This window comes from Liolophura sinensis, chromosome 8 (genome assembly GCF_032854445.1).
Source record: "Liolophura sinensis isolate JHLJ2023 chromosome 8, CUHK_Ljap_v2, whole genome shotgun sequence".
NCBI classification, from domain to species: Eukaryota; Metazoa; Mollusca; class Polyplacophora; order Chitonida; family Chitonidae; genus Liolophura; species Liolophura sinensis.
In genome coordinates this window covers 12,200,105-12,221,799 of record NC_088302.1, presented here as the reverse complement: position 1 = coordinate 12,221,799, position 21,695 = coordinate 12,200,105, and the positions used below count along the sequence as shown (strand labels likewise).

Sequence of the window (21,695 nt, the reverse complement as noted above, 5' to 3'; positions counted from 1 at the left end):
GCTGCGCCAGCACACGAACCACTTAGCCACAACTCCCTAAATAAACGCAAGACTGAACATATAACCTCTTCAGAATTCCAGGAAGTTACTGATAATATAACACAGAAACAGATCACAAGGTGTTCAGTAAGTCAATCTGGGCAAGAGTGGTAAGTGGGGAGCTGATTTTGATCACAATAGGGTGACGAGGCCATGTCTACCACGTGCCAACGACAACAACCCCTGGCTAAAAGCCTACCAACAGCCAACATGTCCGACATTAATCAACTAGACTCCATTTATATCAAATACACAGCGTCAAACAAACTTCAAATAAATCGCTGTTTGATAATCCCTTTCAAGACTCAAAAGCAAACATTTTAACATCTTAAATCATAGTGAAGACCCCGTGGCTGTTGCCGTGATGTTTGGGAACAGCCTAATCCCTTGAGTACCGTCTTGATAAACAACGCGTATGAAAACGTAACTCAAACGTGTTACCCTTATCTCTGGAGTAAGTTTTCCAACTGATAAATTTTGTTATATACTGAAAGTACATCATGTCAATCTCAACCATGCATTTATATCACCACAGCTGTTTTCTTTTGCCCTTATCCTTTTCTTTTTAGAAATTCAAATAAAAGCTCAAACTGTCACACAGTACTAAAACTTTTCATATATGACCAAAAGCATCTCTTTCCATTAAGGTAAATTTCATTCGTGTGTACCTTAAATGACCTTAAAATCTACACGTACCTTCCAATAAATCATTAAGACATCCTGATAGTCTAAAATCTTGTATAGTTAAACAACTATGTTAATACCATATCGTATATATGTCATATAAAGTATAAAAATCAATTTTTTCTTGTTATTAAATTACTGATGATCAGTCTTGCTGTGTTCCACAGACATAAAAAACAACCTTTTCTTCATAAAAATTCTGCTTCTCAGTCTTTGCAATGTTTTGTCTAAAAATAACTTTTGGGATTTTTTTCTCAGACATCCATGTTATGGAAAATGTAATCAAAAATAATTGGCTAACATTTATGATATATCACATGGTACACTAAGACTTCTCCTACCTTCAGAGATAAAATAAGTCGAATTCTAAGCTCCTGCATTAAAATTCTTCATAGGGGATAAATTGAGAGAACAGAAGATTTATGTTTTACTGACTCAGACATTTGTCATCTTTAAATTGCATACTACACTCTAAACTGAACAGCAACAACCACATCTATGCATTTTGAACAGCGTCATTATGTAGCAGTTCACACTGAGGAGATGGGTATATGGTCTGTGGTGGAGAAACTATACTAGTGTGCTTTGTAAATTATAATACTGTCGTTGTATGTTTAACACACATCATAAATCAATTACTTTCACATTTCACAATCAATTATCACACAGATCTCCACACCAACACTACACCTGCAATTAAATTGTGGTAAATACTCTTGAAATGATGTCTTCCATACTATTTCAGTCTTATCAGCCATGCAATCAGATAGCAAGGTGTTTGACTGGGTAAAATTTTCTATTTGCTTGGTATCATCATTTTATTTTACGTCTTTTTCTGTGAAATTACATTTTTTTTAAAAATGAGTATGACACTTTTTACAAACCTTAAACAATGGATCAACCTTGACAGCACTTACTCCATGATGTGACACAATGGTCAAAAAGTGAAGGGATAAAAAAAATTTCATGTAACAATGTACATGTATGGTTAGAAATTAAGACCTGAAGCAACACATTTGAGGCAATTTCCTTTAACCTTTACAATGATGGATTTATTGAATTTATTGCATTCACAGACAATGTGTTCCGTGCAATATCTCATAGAGAGTGTGATTATAGTCCTAGATGTGCCTCTGATAACTCACACAATGTGGAGGAAAAGATAGATCCAGGAAGTTGTGGACGTGTCATTTATTTGAAAAAATGAAACTAGTAGCTTTCGCACTTTACACTTTTTCATTTGGCTTTACGGTTCAAAAAAAAAACATCAATATAAATTTGAAATTGTACAAAAACTCATATCATTTTAAAACTGTTGACTGTTGAAAGGTGGTACAGTAATGTAGAACGTCACTTTCAGATCAACAGAAGGTCAGACTTTGCACTTATTGTGAAGCCTGTAATTTGTCAATGCAGCTACATACATTAAAACTTTTAACGACAAACAAGTATTGCATTAGGACACTTTGTGTACAAAAAAGTTGACTTAACCGAGAAGCCATGCTCTTTAACATGACATCCTGAACAGCTAAGCATAAACAATACACACAACAGCTACAGTTTTGAAAATTTTTTTTTTTTGGAAAGAATTACACTAAACACTTTATGTTTCAAATAAAATCACACGTCAAATTTGTTTCTCAATGTCTGTCACAGAAACTCTAGAACTGTTCTATCCACTTTCCTCTTAAGAATTTAATATACTACAGTAATATAATAAGTATTTATGAGATAAAATCAGTATTATGGAATTTTCTCAAAGGGCATCCTGCAAAAAGATTTTGATCAGGTGGAATCAGGGGAAATAACTAGCAAGCTGATTATCTAATCGCGATACTGACGAGAGTAGACTCCCTTGAATCAACAGGCATCTGCTCAGAGAAAATAAAAAGCAGCTTTTCTATTCAACCAGTCACATCCTTCAGCATGATGAGGCATGTTACAAAAGTGCTGCCTCTTTCCATGGCAAGACTATTCTAGCCTATCAATATCTGTTAAACATTCTGTTGGATGACACACAGTTTTCTAATACTAGTGGAAAATGACATACATCTAGATCAGTGTTAGCCAGTGATTACATTTATTAGCTCTCTCTGTGATACAAAATAATGATTTGCATTTTTACATCGGCAAAAGATAAGAGATTTAAAGAATTTAACATTGTGAGAATAAAGTATTACAAAAACTTTATTCCAAATAAAATTTTTTTTAGAGCAGGACGCTTTTTTAGAAGGTCAGTTGGGTTAGAGCCAAGAAATATATTCTTCATCAAAAACAGTTACCTACCCCACTGGTGGCTTTGGCTCAATATTTTGTTCATATGATGATGGTGTCACGCTGGAAACAGAATAAACCTCAATGCCATCTTATCAAAGTGCCTGCCTCACAGAAGATGAACAGGTTATATTCCCCAGACCACCAACTGCTGGTCATTTCAGCCTGCAATGAAGAGTGAGTGAGTGAGTGCTTGGGGTTTAACGTCATACTCAACAATTTTTCAGTCATATGACGACGAAGGAATCATTAGGGTGCATGTACATGTAATGTACCTCCTTGTTGCAGGACGGATTTCCACCACTCTTTTATTTAGTGCTGCTTCACTGAGACGACTTTCCGAAGGCAAGTAAGCCGCCCCGCCCGAGCCATTATACTGATACGGGTCAACCAGTCGTTGCACTATCCCCTTCATGCTGAACGCCAAGCGAGGAAGTTACAACTTCCTCTTTTAAAGTCTTAGGTGTGACTCGATCAAGGATTGATCCTGGATCTACCAGTCCCGAAGCAGACGCTCTACCAACTGTGCTATCCAGGCTGGTGCCTGCAATGAAGAGGATATAGCACTGTTTCAACACAGCACAATATTTATTTATTTGTTTGTTTATCTGACTGGAGTTTTAAACCACACACAATAATATTACACTTATACGACAACGGCGAGCATTGTGGGTGGGAGTAAACACATGACAACGCTCAGGTTGTTGTGGTGTATTTTATCTGCAATCACGAGAGTACAGGAGTGATTCAATGCAGAAGAAAATTTCTTTATTGGTTTATTTGACTGGTGTTTTATACTAACCTCAAGAATATTTCACTTAAACCACAGCGGCCAGCATTATGGTGGAAGAAAAACAGGCAGAGCCATGGAGAAACCCTACGGCCATCCACCAGTTGCTTGCTACGCATGACCTGAGAGGAAGCCAACATTTGTGAGACTCATGATCACTGTGCTGCTCTAGCATGCTAACTACTATCAAACAGAAGCCCCTCCTGCAGTTCTGTAAAATAAGGTCTTATCTCCTGGGACTGGCCAAACATTACACATCACCAGATAACAACTAGCACATGTATGAACCTAACCTAACCTCTTATATTGACCGCTGTAAGCAAGTATGCCTATATACCAATGTTACGACCCTTGTTATATTTATTTATTTGATTGGTGTTTTACGCCATACTCCAGAATACGTCACTTATACAACAGCATTATGGTGGAAGGAAACCATGCAGGCTGGGCCCAGGGGAAATCCACGACTATCCGCAGAATGCTAGCAGACCTTCCCAAGTATGGCCGGAGAGGACACCAGCATCAGATGGACTTGAACTCACACCAACCGCATTTCATTGGTGGCCTGCTCCTGGGTTATTGCACTGTGCTGGCGTGCTAACACCCTCAGCCACTGAGGACCCCACCAATGTTATAATGTGCCAGATCTGACAACCTTAGCACTCGGCACACGTCACCTGCTTGCATTCCGTTGTCGGTTGTAAGGACTAGGTCTAACGTGCCGAATAGTGACACTGTGAGGAGTATGCATTCAAACATGACGGTTAGAGTTGGAATTTATCCAGTTTCGACTATAGTTTCATGCTTGTCTGAGTTATCTAGCATTTTTTCAAGGTAAACATATGGAACAAGACAGGGCTGTGATAATGTACGTGATCACAGCCTTACAAAGCTAATATTAACAGGACTCGAATATGACTGGATGACTGGAAGACTGGGTCATGGTGTCACGTACAACCTTTCTGTTGAGGAATTATGTGCCAAATTTGAAACTCTGCATTAAACAAATATTCGTTTTGGGGCCAGGTCATAAGATGCTTACAGCCATCTCAGTGCATGCCTGTTACTGTCTCTTCAACAGCTTGTCGAACTCCACGACTACACAAGGCCACGTGCTTGCACAATCTACAAATTTGATTTCCCGCCAACTGAGCACTGGAGTTTTTTAACAAGGGCGACAACTTTGTCAAACAGCCAAATGATTGCTTTTAAAAACTGTTTTCAATACAAGAGCATAATGTATTCTTGAATATACTTCATGTTATGATATTTGTTATGAATCTGTAAAAGTAACACCGCTCTCCTCCTATTGGAGCCTCATCTCTAATCACGTGATACCAGTCAAAATCAGGTCAAAGGCCATGTCATACACGCCTCGAAGGCTGCGGCAGGTTTTGGTTGTCTCTTGTTTTGTAATGGTAAGTTTTGATTAGTGTCAGTGTCTTTGGCTTTGCTGTACTTTGTGGGAATGCTTCTTTCTGGCTTGATTGGGACTAGGCTTGCCAAGTGACATGGTTAATACCGGTACTAAAAATAATACCGCGGTAGCATCTTACGTAATTTATGCTTACACAGGCACAAAGCCCGCTAGCTCCACGAGTGAAGCTGATGACAGTTAGCCCAGGCTGTGAGTGAACTGCCTCAGTAGGGATCCCATCATGTGCGCTTACTTGGAGTAAAACACGTCAACTCCAAATTCTGCGCACAACAAAGATGTAGTAAGGTCATATTTGGGCATTTTAATCAAATTTATAAGACTATTGTATTGGAAGATATAGCATGTAAAGGACAGTGATATTTAGCTGAATTTTTGTTAAACGATGATTGAAAAATTGAGAAAACTGTCCATTTGGAATACATGGGCCTTTTTCAAACATATCCAAAATTGGTCATGTTTGAGTTCCACAAACTCTCATTTCTGAACAACTAGCAATCTGTTAGTTGCAAATTGTAACTCTGGATCAGCACAAAGTGTTGGGAGAGTGACGGGGAATAACTGCTTCTAATGTGTCGGACAGATGGTAAATCACATTTATCGTATCTTCACACTCGCATTAAATCTTCCCTAACGTAAATCGATGTCAGTGGAATGGTCCCCACAATCAACTTATCTGTTCTGAGTCTCGTCGAACCAGAAACTATGCATGACAAGCACACAAATTCGCAAAATAAGTACATTTTCAGACACTACACGCACTGTCGCCTCCATCTTGTTCTGGTACTCGTACATACAAGTCATATGATCGAGCCAAAAAAAAAGATTGTTCAAGGGAGATAATGCCCATGGCAGTCATTATAGTAGCTCAGGGGAAGTCGTTTTTGGATCGTTTTTGGTTCGGCAAGACTCATAACAGGTTAGTTGATTATGGGGACCACTGGGTTAATATCGATTTATGCCCTTTACGGTGATTTGCTTGAGAGGAGGCGATAGACTCAGTGGTACGGGGAATGTATTCATATGCAGAATCACCAGTCTGCCAGTAGAGGCAATTAAAATTAAGTAATGGGTAGTGAAAGGCAAGTATAGGTTAATTCTTGTGTTAGTAGATGAGCCCCTACACCGATATTTGTTGTGGAAAGCATTTCAGGAACTTGCAAGTAGCGTAAAGCCGCCTTTTAGCTGTGTTACTGGGAGAGAACTCCCACCCTGTCCCGTCCATATCTGCAAGAACCCACGGGAACCCTGAAATGCCGACTTGGCTTATTGACATCTCTCTACAACATTGAAGTAACCTCTACATTAAAATTGTAAATTAAATTTGTAAAATTAAAGTTCATGCAGGTTTACTTCAGGTGAGACTGGGATTACGTGATGCATAATATATATATATATATATAATAGTCGCAGCTAGGTTGAGAAAAGGTGGAGGCTCTTTTTAAACTAATGTGGTTAAAACTAAAAGACGTGATTTTACAGCTACTGCTCTGTTGAATCAACAGGCCCATCAGTGTAAGACGTATATTCAATCTACAACTATTGTAAATCCCCCACCTTACCTCATCCAATTCTGTATGAATTTCCAAGACTTCTTAAATAGTGATTCGGCTAATTATGGCTTGGAAAAATTGTGACAGAGCCTCATCATTTAAATGCTAATTCTGTTATCTAAACGGGCCCAAAACTCCAGTATAAGATGGTTTATGTATTTACCAATACATCTTGCACAATAACCCAGGGTATTTTCAGTGCAATTTATGCACATTTTTAATCTGATTTTGGAGACAAAACTACGTTGGTTGGATGGACCAATTTCACGGGTTCATATAAAGTATACTTTTATCAGTCTACATAGAATATTGCCTTCAGAATATGCTTGAATAAACACCTTGCAAAAAAGGTGGAGGAATTATACAGTACCATTAAATGAAACATAGTAAAATTGATGTAGGTCAGCTTAAGATTGTGTTAAATTGTGGGCCACGTTACAGGTGACCTTGATCACTTCAACACGGATATGATATGATAACATACTTTTTTATGAATTTAACTATCATGTGTCAGTTTTAAATTATTGTTCACACATATTCAGTTACAGTGATACAAGGGCATATGTGTCAGTACCAGACGTTCATAGAAGCCATTTTCCTACGTACTGGCCATCACTTTCTGGGTGAAACCTAGTTTTTCTTTCAGCTGAAATTGAGTTTGTTCTTTTGATGGACCGTTTTAGATGCTAAAATTGAATATTTTTGTACTATTCTTCATGGATTAAAGTAATTATCACTGCCTATATATGAACTTAAGCTGGCCTCCTAGTTGATACTGCAAACTGGTAAACAGTGCAAATAGCAGTTATTGTATTTCAGGGTGCCAGTCCAGTGAAGTTGTGAAGGAAGACCTGCTCAGAAAGTTTACTTCAGAGCATCATTATAGATTGACCAAAACTCATAAGATGAGGCATTGGCCTTAACGTAACATTTTAAAAATGTTGAACAGCCATGAATCAAGACAGATTGGTCAAGCATTAATGGCTTATCTAATATCTGGTTGTGACTCTCATTCAAGAGTACTCACATAGAAGACTTATTTGGTTAAGTTGTACCTCTTTTCACAATCTTTTTAGAATAACTGAACACAGATAATCAGATTTAAACATTTTGATTTTTCCTGAATTATGACTTTTGCTAACTACACTGTATGTGTTAGCAGTGTATGACATAATGTGGTGATCTGCGTGTATGTTACAGAACAAAAATCCATGAGAAGTGTATTAGTACACATGCACACATGGTACCCAAATTCTTGAATTATTGAATTGAATTATTTTAGTGTCATTTCCACATACAATTTGTATGCATAAGTTCCACTGAAAAAAATATACTTTAGATGAAGATTTACAGTATGAGTGCTTTGGCCATTCTCCTGACTCTCTGCACATTCAACATTGATAGGGTATTTCAGCCACGATTATACAACCATGTTTTTTAAATTTGCAGTTGTATCTATTGAATAATTTGGCACCAGTTTTCATCAGAGCCATATCTAAAGTCACATTAGTTCTGGAAAACTTTCGAGCTCCGTAACTGTTGGCCGCCCAAACCAAACAAGCTGTATGAAAACTAACAAGTAAAATAAATAAAAGTATGATGTTTTACTGGTACCAATAAAATGTTTTCATGTAAAATTTTTTTGTTCACAGATTTAAAAGCTCTTAAAAAGCTTCATTTTGAATGTCACCATTAAAGTTAGGGATCAGAACTGTTAACTTTTATGTGGATATGGCCTTGGTCATTCATCTGCATGCATTTTTATAAGAAAACTGCATGTATGGTATGTGGCACAGTTACCATGTTCACAGGACTAGTGGTGGTTACATATCACAAGTTTGATTTAATTATTTGCAGTAATTTGTACGATTAAGGTTCAGCATCGTACAGTACCTTACTCAAGAATGTTTCTTGTTTTACGTTGACGGTCAGTTGTTATGGATTAGTGAAACCAGAGTGCCTGTACTAAATTAAATATATACCATATATGCCAAGGGCAATCTCTATGTGATGGGGCCACCAGCTGGGGATTTGAACGAGCGATCTCTGGGTTTGGAGTCCGCGCTTCTACAACTAAAGGGAAATTACCTCCAGCCTGGAGGTAGACAGTGCTTGTATATCACCCAGTTACATTTGTACGATTCTTATTTAGCGGTACATGCATTATAGACACGGCCACAAAACTGCATTAATCCATTTTTTTGCACTTTATTTTATTAGATAGCATAATCTAGGTTGAAATGCCTTTAGGTGAAATAATTTGAGAAGTACATGGTACCAGTTGTCTGGCATAAGTCTGTAACTACTGTCAGCACATAAAAGTCTTAGTTAATTGTGTACACATTCTTTGTTCCAGGTTATCTGAGCTGCTAGAGATGTATGAGAAAGCAGTAGCAGGGGTGTTTGGTGCATGTGGCGCCTCTTATGCTGCGTACAAACTCATGTTTCCTTGGCTGGGAAAGGACTTGTTTGATTTATCTGTGTTCGGAAGACTCCGTAAAGCGTTGATGGCCATTGAAAAGAGTGACAGGCGCATTGGGGACGCCTTTGATGAGGTGGCAGGCAGGACACCTGATAAATATTTCATAATTTTCAACGACAGAATTTACACCTATGGACAAATACTTGACCAAGTCAACAGAATTGCTCACATTGCCAAATCATGGAACCTTAAGAAGGGTGATGTGGCTGCAGTGTTCATGGAAAATGAGCCTGCATTTGTGGCGGTATTCTTGGGTAAGATTTGATCATAAGCACTGATTGTAACAGTTTGATATGTTAGACATAAAAACAATATTAAGTGCAACTATTCTGCATCAGATTGTAATTTTGGTATTTTCTAATATGTAGGGGGCCTCCATGGTCGGGTGGCTAGCATGCAAGCATGGCGGCAGAATGACTCTCTGTGCTCAAATCCAGTTCAGCTTTTTTTTTCTCCCACCATAATGTTGGCCGTCGTCGTGTAAGCGAAAGTTATCAAATTAATAATACCTGTATTTATCCAGTTTATATGGCTAATGAATTTCAGCATTTGATTCATATATCCTTCAGGGTTACAAAAATGCGGAATTCCACTGGCGCTGATAAATCACAATCTCAAATCACGGTCACTTGAGCATTGTCTTAGAGCTGTGGATGCCAAAGTTATCATTTGTGGATCAGGTAAAAACAGCACTATCCTACAGAAGGGTTGCGTGTGAAATCATCCCCTTGGCAGAACCATAGCCAGGTAGCCATATTGGAGTCCTGTTAACATGGGCTCAAATGCTCCAATATGACTGCCAGAAGTAGGTTGTGCTACCCATCTATAGATTAAATCATGGTGTGATGTTTTTATTTAATGTCATGAGTATGTTTTTTTTATGTAAGACTAAAATGTATGAAACATGTAAAGCTTACTTGTTGATATGCAGCTAATATTATTTCGCTTAAGCTTTTGTTAGAAAACGTATTGTACAAAAATCCAGACCTTAATAAGATAAACTGAATTATAAACTCCTTTGATATTGCTTGTGTTGTGACTCTTGTTCTGATATTTTTTTCTCAAGACGAGCATCTTATGGAATCCCTCTTGGAGGTACTACCTAATCTGTCTGACCCCTCCGTCTTTGTCCATGGCTTGCCATCGCAGGAGTTACCTGTGCCTTTCCAGTCTCTGACAGATCTCATGGCAGACGCCGTATCTACCTGTGTGGGGAAGGAGGCACAAGCACACACAACACCTGATGATGTTGCTGTCTTCTTTTACACATCAGGAACTACAGGTAAGTTAAAAAAAAAACATCATCTAAGGTACATGCACAGCCTACTTGTGGCAGCCGTATTAGATTATATGTGAAAACAGTAGGACTGTGTTGATTTGCAACTCTGGCCATAGGCTGGTTTCAGGTGTTTTTATGCTTTTGATACTGTGTCAGTTTCAAACATTTTTAAACATGCAAAGATACACTGTGGGCAAAGCAGGTCTGCACTACCCAGTGTATCCCATGTAAGGCAACGCCAGTGGGCGAGCCCTCCCCAAAAAAAGAACTGAAAACATTTGAAACGTGCATGTGACAGTAGTGTTGACAAACTCACCGTACAGAAGTGAAACTGTCTTGTTCAAGATGGCGGATAGCGATCAAACTTGATATGACATGCACTTCTGATGTTTTCACGGACAATTCTGTACTTCAAGTTCCAAACACTTCAATGAGTTACGCTGGCAGATGACGCCTTGTTTTAAGAACTTAGAAAAACTATTGTCTTCCTTCCTTTATGGGCAAGAGTGATGCGTGTTTCAGAATCAAATTCAGGATGGTGGACTTCAATGTTTTTTTCTTTTAGTTTGAAGCAAGATTATCCTGTGGAGAGCCGGTATATATAATGTGATAGTTCACGTTCCTTTGTCACGGCCATAAGTTTTGTACTCTGATGATCAACATTGTCATAGTATCAAAACGATGGTTGAATTTAATCTCTGGTAAACACGTTTTGTTTTTTTTTTTGGCTTCTCTTCCGAAGCCTCTCAAGGGGATATCACCCTTGATAAAAATATTGCACTCGGTGAACTATAAGTAGAAAGCAGTGAGCTGTATCTAAGAAAAATAAATCGTGGACGAAGACCAATTGATGACTAATTTTACGTTTGTATTCATAAAGTAGTCGGCATTTCTGTTTAAGTTTGTGCTAAAAAAATTTTAGCATCTGAAATTTCTATTGTTAGAAGTTAGACAGAGAGCAATAGATCCATTTCACAGCCCTTGGGCTCTAGTTTAAGTAACAAACCCAGAAAAAGCCAATAAATCGTACTTGTACATAAAAGCTTTTTTAAAACTAAAGTAAGCGCGATTACTTCAAAGGAGTGAACATGAAAGAAAGACCAGCAAAAAAGCGCAGGATCGTGATGTCACTTGTTGATAATTTTTTTTTTTTTTTTCATTAAATCCAAAAACTTGAACAATTGATCGCTAAGAAATGGTGAATGAAATGAACTGTCTATTCATATTTGTTGTTGAAATACCTTCACATGTTAAATAAAGTTATAATGGCTGTACATCTGCTTCTCAATTTCTGTAAACACAATGCATTTAGGCCTATACATGCGACCTCCAATAGACCAGCCACCTGTGAAAGCGGACATTTTTTATTGGTCCAGAACATGGTCGGTTTTCACAGGTCTTACTGTATGTAAACATTTGTGATTTTGTGTCCGGGCTTTAACACCAACACTATTTCACATAGAGTGACGATGTGGCACGGCTCACATTTGTTCATTTTCAAGGTTGTCATGGTAACCAGATAGCCATTTTTCTTATATGTACTGTATAAAGAGATATGATTCCGTGCCCAGGCTACAAATCTAACTGTTTTCCACACAGTTTTAAGTTTGTCTACCCACCAACAACATTAGAAAAAGATTTATCACACCCATAAAACATTTAATTTTTAAGCATTCAAAATTGTTGTGTCCTAGCTACAAAATGGACCTGGTGAAGGCTGGTGTTTTAACTGCCATCTCATCATACAAGCAGATAATTCTTGAATACATTGTTAAAGGAGAAGAAAACTTAAAAACATGACACTATAGGCTGAAAAGAGCACATTTTTTTCTATCTGGTGGTACCTGCCGCATAATTTTTTGCCATACACGTTGAGCCTGAAAACGGCAAAGCTGGCATAAATCGCTGAATCCATCGCGTCCTCCATCTTTAACAGCCTGTAATTTATGCAGGGGGTGTGTTTCCTCTCAGCCAAGTAGAGTTGTTAAAACTGCCGGCTTCTTTGTGTAAACTCAGAACCTACGTCCAAAATTCCGGTTTCCCGATCGTCAAGCAGAAAACGAACTGTATACTGTTTGCTACCTTCTGGGAAGAAGAGTTCTACCGGAAATGTACGAACTGCACTTCTGCGGTTTCCGACGGCAATTCTCCTCCAAACACAGAAGACTTCAGGACTAGTACTTGGGCAAAATGGAGTCGCCCACAGCAGACGTTGGCGCTGACTTTATTTATAATTTATCAACTTGAGGTACATATTAGAATTTTTTTATGGCATGCGCCTGCAAGGAAATACATACTCTTTTCAATGGTATTTGATGGATATTTAAATTTTCTTCTCCTTTAAACATCAGTTGTAAATATCCATGTATACTTAAACTGTTGCCTTGTCAGGATTGCCCAAGCCAGTTAGAATTACTCATGTGCGCACTGCGTCAGGGACAGTTCTGTTACCTTCCTTGGCGAATATGACACCAGAGGATGTGGTCTACACCACAGTACCCCTGTACCACTCCTCAGGGTTTCTCATTGGCCTGCTCGGAGTTATAGGGGCAGGTACGTGATTATTATCTCTAAGGTGAACTTCATCACGTTCTTATAAAATCATCAGAGTAAGTTTTTGCGGTACACAAGTAAAGCTATCATTGAATAACAGAAAATGATCCCTGAATTTTCTTTCGTATTTCATTTGAAGGTTTCTAAATCTGCACATCTGTATTTGACAGCTTTATATATGTAAATGTACAGATATACGAAGACTGGTGTAAAGGGGCTGTCAATCTGGAAGTTAATTTTTGAGACCCAATACCTCCTATACTGGTCTGCATTGGATTAACAAAGATTATAATACTGTTGTACATAACATTACCTAACATTTATTTTGATGTTGACAGCAACAAAGAGTAAATAAACCAAAACCAAAAAATTAGACTGCAATGGATTAGGTTTGGTTATGATATAAGCTCTCCCTCTGTCATCTTTTAGCCCATATGGAAAAGTTGTAAAGTTGGGAATGTAGCACATTGAGGAATAACGTTTCATTTCTAGGAACTATACATGTATTGAGAATGAGGTTCAGTGTTTATTTTCTAGGAGCTACAATGGTTCTGAGAAAAAAGTTTTCAGCATCACATTTCTGGGAAGACTGCTGCAGGCATAAGATCACAATTATTCAGTACATTGGAGAGCTCATCCGTTATCTCATGGTCCAGCCTGAAGTAAGTTCATGTAATGCTTGATTACCTGAGAGAAGAATGCAATGTAAATCATACAGATCATGTTGACTTTCATGGTTTTTGGGTATTTTTTTTTTAACCCTGGCCTTAACAAACATTGAATGAAGCATTGTGGTAGCCCTCTACATCCAGTCGTCCATGTGTCTGAATAGGAAGCCTTCGGAAGAATGTTCTACCTGCCAAATTAAAGCAAACCTTCATTAATCAGTTCACTTATGGGTCCTGATCAGTGCAAATATGTTGTGATATGTTTTTGGACATGTATGCTTTTAATAATCTGACAATTCTGATTGCAGAGTGATCGTGACACAAAGCATTGTGTCAGAGTAGCAGTAGGAAATGGCTTGAGAGAGGATGTATGGGAAAAGTTTCAGAAACGTCACAGAATTCCCATGATTCTTGAATTTTTCGCCGCTACAGAGGGTACAACACTTATGGTGAACCTTCACAATGTTCCGGGAGCCTGTGGCAGGTACTCTCCCTTGGTTGTAAGTATTCTCATCCCTCTTACTGTTTTCATCATCAGAAGTTTATTTCATGCTCAGGGATTATCAGATCAGGATGGTTATTTTGGGTATGTTATTTTCATGAGATAAATGTTAAGCCATTCTGACATTTTAGGTTGTTTTCCAGTTATTATTTACTGAAAGGTTGCACGTGAGATCATTACAAAAGTAGGCCTGTAGATTGTTGACCATATTGAAGGGATATATTAACATAGACTGACACTGGAGCAGTAAGACTGCCTTAAAGATGCCATGGGGGCCCCCAAGGCTCGGTGTTCAGTGTGGAAGAGGAGTATAATGACCCAGAATCTTCAGATTAATACAGTTGCCGTGAGTTCAAGTCAAGCTCATGCTGGCTTCCTCTCCAGTCATACGTGGGAGGGTCTGTCGGTAACCTGCGGATGGTAGTGGGCTCCTCCAGGGTTCTGATGGGTTTCTGCCCACTATAATGCTGGCTGCCATCATGTAAGTGAAATAATCTTGAGAACGGCATAAAACTCCAATCAAAGAAATCCAATAAATCAGTCACTGAAGCCACTAATACAGGAGTGAGGAGTGAACTGCGGCAACTGGATAAGGTGAGTGCTTTTTCATTGCAAGATCTGGGTTCACTGACATTCTCACCGAGGAAATTTTCTAGATTCTTCTGCTTTTGTTCGTCTTTAGGCCATGGTGTCAAGAAGTGATTGACAGGGGTTGCCTTGTATAAAGCTTGCTGGAGATTTTTCGCTGTTCACCAATGTGAGATACCCTAAATGACCTGAAGTTTCATCCACAAAAGTGAATTTGTAGAGGCAAATAAATGTTACAAAATACCAAACGTTAAAACACCTTCAAAACACACCAAAAACAACAGAACTCTCAGAATGCGGAAAAATGGGCAAGTTAGTCTTAGTCACGAAATGTATGGTTATTTAGGATATGTCTTATGTAGGACAGTTCCCCAAAATGTTCAGACAGTATGGTTTCCTCCACCTATAAAATTAGCCACCGTCATATAAATGAAATATTCCTGAGTATAACATTAATGCACTATCATATAAACAAATAAAATTTGCCCAGTTTCCTCCCACCATAAGGCTGACCAGTTATATTCTTAAATACAGTGTAAAATAAACCAAAGAAATAAATATAGGAATATAATCAACCTTTACAAGCAAGCACCATCAAGAAGTATGTGCCAATTGAACTCTTCATGTTTTATCACATTGTACTTTTACAACTTCAGCAACTGATTGACCCTTATCCCAAGTACTTGGTGAAATATGAGCCAGGGACAGATCAGCCATTGCGAGACAAGAACGGGCGTTGTATCAAAGTCAAGAGAGGTAACTCTTTATAGGCAGTCGGTGCATGAGCGTGCTTAAGGGGGCAGTTGTACATCTACAGTCAAATTTCCCAACTTTTTAAAGAAGTAACAGAAAACATGCCACATAAGAAATGAAAGAGAACTGATGCATGGCAGTACTCATTTGTCCCTAGTGCTCTTATGATATTTCATGATACTTATATAACTAGCGTGTTGCTAGGTAACGTATCGTTGAAGACCAGTATTTAGGACTTACTCACGCGACCAGGTTGTAGTAGCTGTTTTGCATGGTAATAAATCCCGTGATTTGGTCAAAAGTGAGAAGTATTATGTGGAACTGCCCTTATGTCAAGCATAGGTTTCCGCGCGAGAACTCTTTTTAAATACTGCCCAAGTTTTGATAAAATTTGGTGTACAACTTTACTGTGCAAAAACTTTGGTCAAGTTTGAGGAACAACCCAATCCATGCATAAGTTTGTGATGTTTAACGAACTCTCCTATTCTCATTGGTTGTTGGTTTTCAGGAAATGATCGCTCCAAATGATGCCAGCGGGATTCATGCATAAATTTTGTATACTTATAAACGTTCTTGATTCTGATTGGTCGTCGGTTTCAGTGCAATATGATTTTCATTGTCCAATTTTGGTTGTATGATGAGTGCAGATTCATTTTGTTGCCCTTGCGATTAAGGTAGAAAATCAGTTTTCTCCATGTATAAGTTTTGTGTACGTGTATTTCATGTGGAATATGAATTCTACGAATGAGCTTGTTTACCCTTATTTGACAGGAGAACCAGGGTTGCTGCTGTCTGCCTTTCCCCCTACTGTGCACCCTGATGACATGTACCATGCCAACAAAGCTGCTGTGGAGAAGAAGCTCGCCCGTGATGTGTTCAAGAAAGGGGACCTGTATTTCAACTATGGAGACCTTTTATACCTTGATGACAACTATTTTTTCCATTTTGCTGACAGGATAGGTGACACATTCAGGTAAGTTCGTGTTTTCTTGCTTTCTTTTTTAGTGCAAATTATACATCATAACATTAATAATGTAGTTAAGTGATGAGGATCTGGGGAGTTATCTCCCCTTAGTCCGACAAATATATTTTTTTTCTCTACAACCTAAACATTCAAAGTTATGCAATAAATAGCATTGTATTGACTAAAAAGTTCAGATTTCTAGGCCAGGTTATTGGAAGAATATGTTACATCATTACGATTCTTGATTGCAGCGTAAAACACCAATCAAATAAATAAATAAATATGTCATCATGCAGTTTAAGTTGCCATGAAGAAAGAATCTGAGGTTATCTGAATGAGATACTGGGAAACTCAGAAATCTTGTTTTTCAACACTTTTCTAGGCAGTTTAAACAAAATTTTAAATGAATCTTTGTGACTAGTTTCATTTTTGTTTCATTCTAAATCTTGTGCCTCAGAGTTTGGATGTGTTTTTAGTCCGCTGTTATGAGGTAAGGTGTGTCATGAGGGAAACTCAGTGTTGGTGTCAGGTCAGATGTTTTTTGTCAAGTCTGGGTTGGGTCTGTGCGTGCACATAGTTGTTGAGCTATACATACACTATGTATACACTGTATTTTGGTCATGTTCAACCAGCTGTAAAAAGCACACTTTCTATGCACTTCATTTTGGTTTTGTTCAACCAGCTGTAAAAAGCACACTTCCTATGCACTTCATTTTTGTTGTGTTCAACCATCTGTAAAAAGCACACTTTCTATGCACTTCATTTTGGTTGTGTTCAACCAGCTATAAAAGGCACACTATATGTGCAGTGTATTTTCGTCATGTTCAACCAGCTATAAAAAGCACACTGTGTACACTTTATTTTGGTTGTGTTCAAGGCCAGAAATATATCTTGAGGGTGTGGTTATATTTCTTATTTTAGCTCTTCCGTACATGGTACAGACGTAGCTCATGTCATACCCCAAGCACCTGTGTCAGTGGGCAGTGTTAAATGTTACGGGTGGTGAGCTGGGGTTGGGCATACGTGTAGAGCACAGTAACATGAGGGCGGCTTCCATCATTGATGTGCTATATGCATATTAATTATAGTAAATTGCAAAATTCAAGACTTTGTGTATTGTGTATCAGAATTAGTCGTAAGGTAAATGTTACGGATGGTATCTCCAAAAATGCTACATGTATTGAATTAAGGCTGTACTTGGATGTAAAGCACAGTGACACGTGGGGGACGTTCTGTCATTGATGGGCTGTGTGCACATTAACTACCATAAATTACAAAATGCACGACTTTAGTCTTTTATGTATTAAGCTGAAGTTTTGCATTCATGTGTCTCCTCCAGGCAAGCTCTTTGGTTGCCGAGCTGCCAAATCTAAACTGTTTTGTTTTTTGTTTTTTTTTTTTTGAACTTGCAAGTTAGAGTTTTTTGTGTATCAGATGCTGTTCACAAACAAGCTACCCTGGGATTCTATTCTGTATTAATTCAGATGGAAAGGCGAGAACGTCTCTACCCAGGAAGTGGCCAATGTTCTCGCCACCCTGGACTTCATCTTGGACGCCAATGTTTATGGTGTGGAAATTCCTGGTGAGTATAAAATAGGACTGATACATGGTCTAAATATCAAATATCCAAGCTACTGATATTTACTCGTCAGTAATTTCTGTACAGATACTAGGACAGAACGGGGGCCTCTTGCACAAAGTAATCAGCCTAAGCTGAAAGCACCATGATTATTAACATAAGATTTTAACGGTAATCTTAGATAGATGTGGTCATTCTGCAATCACTTTGTGCAAGCTGACCCAGACCTAATTCATTTATGTTCCCTTGTGCATGATATTAAAATGTTCTGAGACTCACCCACAGCTTGTCCTGGATCCAGAACATTACAACCTTAGTTTACAAATATTATGTTCATAGGAAAAGTGCTTTGTTTGTGATACATAAAACTTCATTCAAGCAAGCCACCAAATAAAAATGTCAGTGTCAAGTTTTAAGTAGGCTTGTGACTGAGCATTACTGTATGTACGATTGAGGGTGTTTGAGAACTGTCCATGTGATTGAATATGAAGAGATCCACTCAAATGTATGTGTAGGCCTATTTGAGAGATGAGAATCCTTTATTATGAACATCCCATTTAAAATGTCAAATTTTAAACATCGAAATAAAAAAATATCAGAACTGTTAAACAATGTCCGTGGCAGGAAACGCTGTGAATTAACTTAGATTTGATAAAATCTGCATGACCGTATTTCCGCAACCTTTTCCCAAGAAGCCGAGACCAGTTCAGCTTGCTGCATGACATCACAACTTTACAACATTGCCCCGACCTATACGCACATGAAAGCCCGTGCTGCGAGTTAGGGGACTAACTGGTTTTCACACCACTGATCACTTAGCAGTAGATTGCGCAGTGGGTGGTGTGGGTGTAGACAATTCTGGTGTCATGCAAAGCGGTATGACTAGGGTTAAAAATTGCACAGCTATCCAATTAAGTACACAATTTCATGAAATTTCCACTGTGATGTGCTGTAAATTAATCGGTAGTCAAGTATGATAACGGTCGTTGCTCTATGTTGAGAGCCTCAGTCAGGGATTCCAAATCAGTGAAATTGAGGTTAAACTTTCTCTGTCATCGCCTGTCTAAGAGTTCTAAACCCGCTAAACTCTCCATGAAATCCACTAATTAACTCTATTTCTTGCTTGAGAGTTCATTGCAACAATCAAATCTTCGTCTCACTACTGAATCTGAACACATGGTTTCAATGGTCATACTATAAACCTATGTTTTCATTGGCTGTGATAAGTATAATAATAAATATAAATGATAATGATATATAATTTTAAAAAAGCATAAAACTTTCACCCTATTGAAACGTTGTTTTCAATCAATCATGTGTAGTAGTACATTATTGGCTCTTAATACATAAGGGGTTACAACGCTGAATTCAGTCAGGTTCGTCGTCAGCTCACGTTTTTATAATGTGGTTCTGAGGCCTCCAAATTAAATTGGCTCTTGTGTGCTCAAATTAATGTAAATTTAAGGCCCGAAAGAGTGACTCAGAGATTCTAGTTCCAGGGTCTTTTTATGTGATTTCTATAAAGTATACATATAGCTTAAGTTACTGTATTTTACCTAGGGTGTGGCCTTTTTTAAAAAATAATACATTGTGCTTTATTCAGATTAATTCATCCACCCAATAGAGTCGGTTAAGGTTTTTTGTGTATTTTGATTAGTCTCCTATCAGAAAATGCTGAAGCTGGCATCAAAACTATCATTTTAAGGACTTCTGGAAGTGAAGTTTTCCATGTTAAACTTTAGGTGAAATATAATAGTGTTGTAGTTACAATTAGAGAAAAATAAAAAGCACCTTTGTCTGTGCAATATATGTATGGTAGAGAGATATTCTGTAATTTTAAATATTTTACAGGAACTACCATCCATGTCAATTCAGCTGTTTGACAGCAACATCTTCCCCATAGCACAAGTGTATGATGCGATTACTTTGTATCTATGACAGGTCAGGATGGGAAAGCAGGAATGGCTTGTCTGGTTTTGAGTGAAGGTAACACAGACCTGACAGACTCCATGTGTAAAGCCATCTACAAGGAGTGCGTCATGTCACTGCCATCCTACGCAAGGCCCCTGTTCCTACGTGTCCAGGCACAGATGGAACTCACTGGCACCTACAAACAGAGAAAAGTTGAACTGGTCAAGGAAGGCTTTGACCCTAACAAAATAACTGACCCACTGTTCTGGCTGGACACAGCAAAACAGAGTTATGTCCCCCTGAATAATCAGCTGTATTCAAGGATTTTGATTGGTCATTCAAGGCTGTAACATATCGCATAATTTAAGGGATTAGACTCTTGTTTTAAGACTAACATAGTTGATATTTTTACATTTTTAATTTTAGAATTCAGATCAATTTTGCATTTCAAGCCTAAAGATAATTATTATGGTATTCAGTATAACATATTACTGAAGTGATATTTCTTGATGTTTTAGAATTGTTCATTGTTCATGAAGAGCTTGGATGTATGAGTGAACTGAATTTTAACTTTCTATTAATCCAGATGTACATGCACAGATAGGACAAAGATCACAGTTCATAAACTTTTCCTGTCTATTTCTCAATCTAACATACAAGTAATTATTTCCAGCATTGCTACACTCACAGTTGAAGGTGGGGGTTTTTTTTAGACATTTTGAGGTCAGCCGGAGTATTGATCATGTTCTGTCTGCCTGTCTATCCAATTGATAATTAAAGTAATTATTTATGATGCTTGGTAATTAACTGTGTTGTCCAGAGAATGGAAAGTCCTTGAACTCTCTGGCTACTGTTCTAACCGTGTTGGATTCTCATTGTTTTAGCTTAAGTGCTATGTCCTGAAAATGTATCATACAATGTCACATTCATATCTGTGATGTACTTCTTGTAAAAGTGAACTGTGGTCAAATGGTTGCCTGCTTTTCAATCACTAGGAGACATGAGGTACATGTTCACAAATCCAAATTTTATTCTTTTATTAACATGGCATATTCTGAACAACAATGTTATAACATTATTTTCATTATCTTATGGAATGTGTAATTTAAATTCCCAAAACATTCATGTTATAAAGCAATAAAACACAAAATGATCTTTTTCTTGTAGAACCTCAGTTATTATAGATTTCATTCCATTCACTTTTGTCCAATATGATAGTGTGAAATAGATAAGGATTTTTATTTCTATCTACAACACACAACAGAGTTTCTTTGTTGCATTGTTTTTAATTTCGAACACATGGACAGGTATGTCAAAGTGTTCAAAATTTAAGCTTTACATATTGCTTTTTAGCTGCGACCAATCTGTCTGTCTGTCTGTCTGTCTGTCTGTCTGTCTCTGCCTGATGGCTGGCTGTTCAGATTTTTTATATCTTGTCTTTTAACATAGACCATTCACTTAACGTTGACTTGAGTTCAAGAGGATTGAGACTTTTTGACAGATGTTGTACATCCATTACACAGCCAATTTGCATTTGTCTTCCTATTAAACTATGGTGCAGGTGTGTTATTAGTACTGCTTAAAGCATGCAAGGGAGATCAAAATAATAATCTTAATTAATAATATAAATATTGTGTAATA

The 21,695-nt window shown here is 37.9% G+C and overlaps 1 protein-coding gene across 1 annotated transcript; it reads left to right on the top strand.

Moving 5' to 3' along the window:
- Nucleotides 1-5,140: 5,140 nt before the first annotated feature.
- On the top strand, nt 5,141-20,747 carry LOC135472937 (long-chain fatty acid transport protein 2-like). The gene is made up of 11 exons (XM_064752676.1): nt 5,141-5,205; nt 9,132-9,511; nt 9,827-9,937; nt 10,324-10,539; nt 12,928-13,089; nt 13,627-13,751; nt 14,066-14,257; nt 15,504-15,603; nt 16,372-16,573; nt 18,049-18,146; nt 20,085-20,747. The coding sequence occupies exons 2-11, from the start codon at nt 9,151-9,153 to the stop codon at nt 20,402-20,404; spliced, it is 1,887 nt and encodes a 628-aa protein (XP_064608746.1). The 5' UTR covers nt 5,141-5,205; nt 9,132-9,150; the 3' UTR covers nt 20,405-20,747.
- Nucleotides 20,748-21,695: the final 948 nt, after the last annotated feature.

Bases quoted from the DNA above. Each gene is read 5' to 3' on its own strand.
- LOC135472937 (XM_064752676.1), top strand. From the start codon at position 9,151: ATGTATGAGAAAGCAGTAGCAGGGGTGTTTGGTGCATGTGGCGCCTCT. The intron at 13,090-13,626 runs GTACGTGATTAT...TTTATTTTCTAG, and splicing joins GCTCGGAGTTATAGGGGCAG to GAGCTACAATGGTTCTGAGA. The intron at 13,752-14,065 runs GTAAGTTCATGT...TTCTGATTGCAG, and splicing joins ATCTCATGGTCCAGCCTGAA to AGTGATCGTGACACAAAGCA.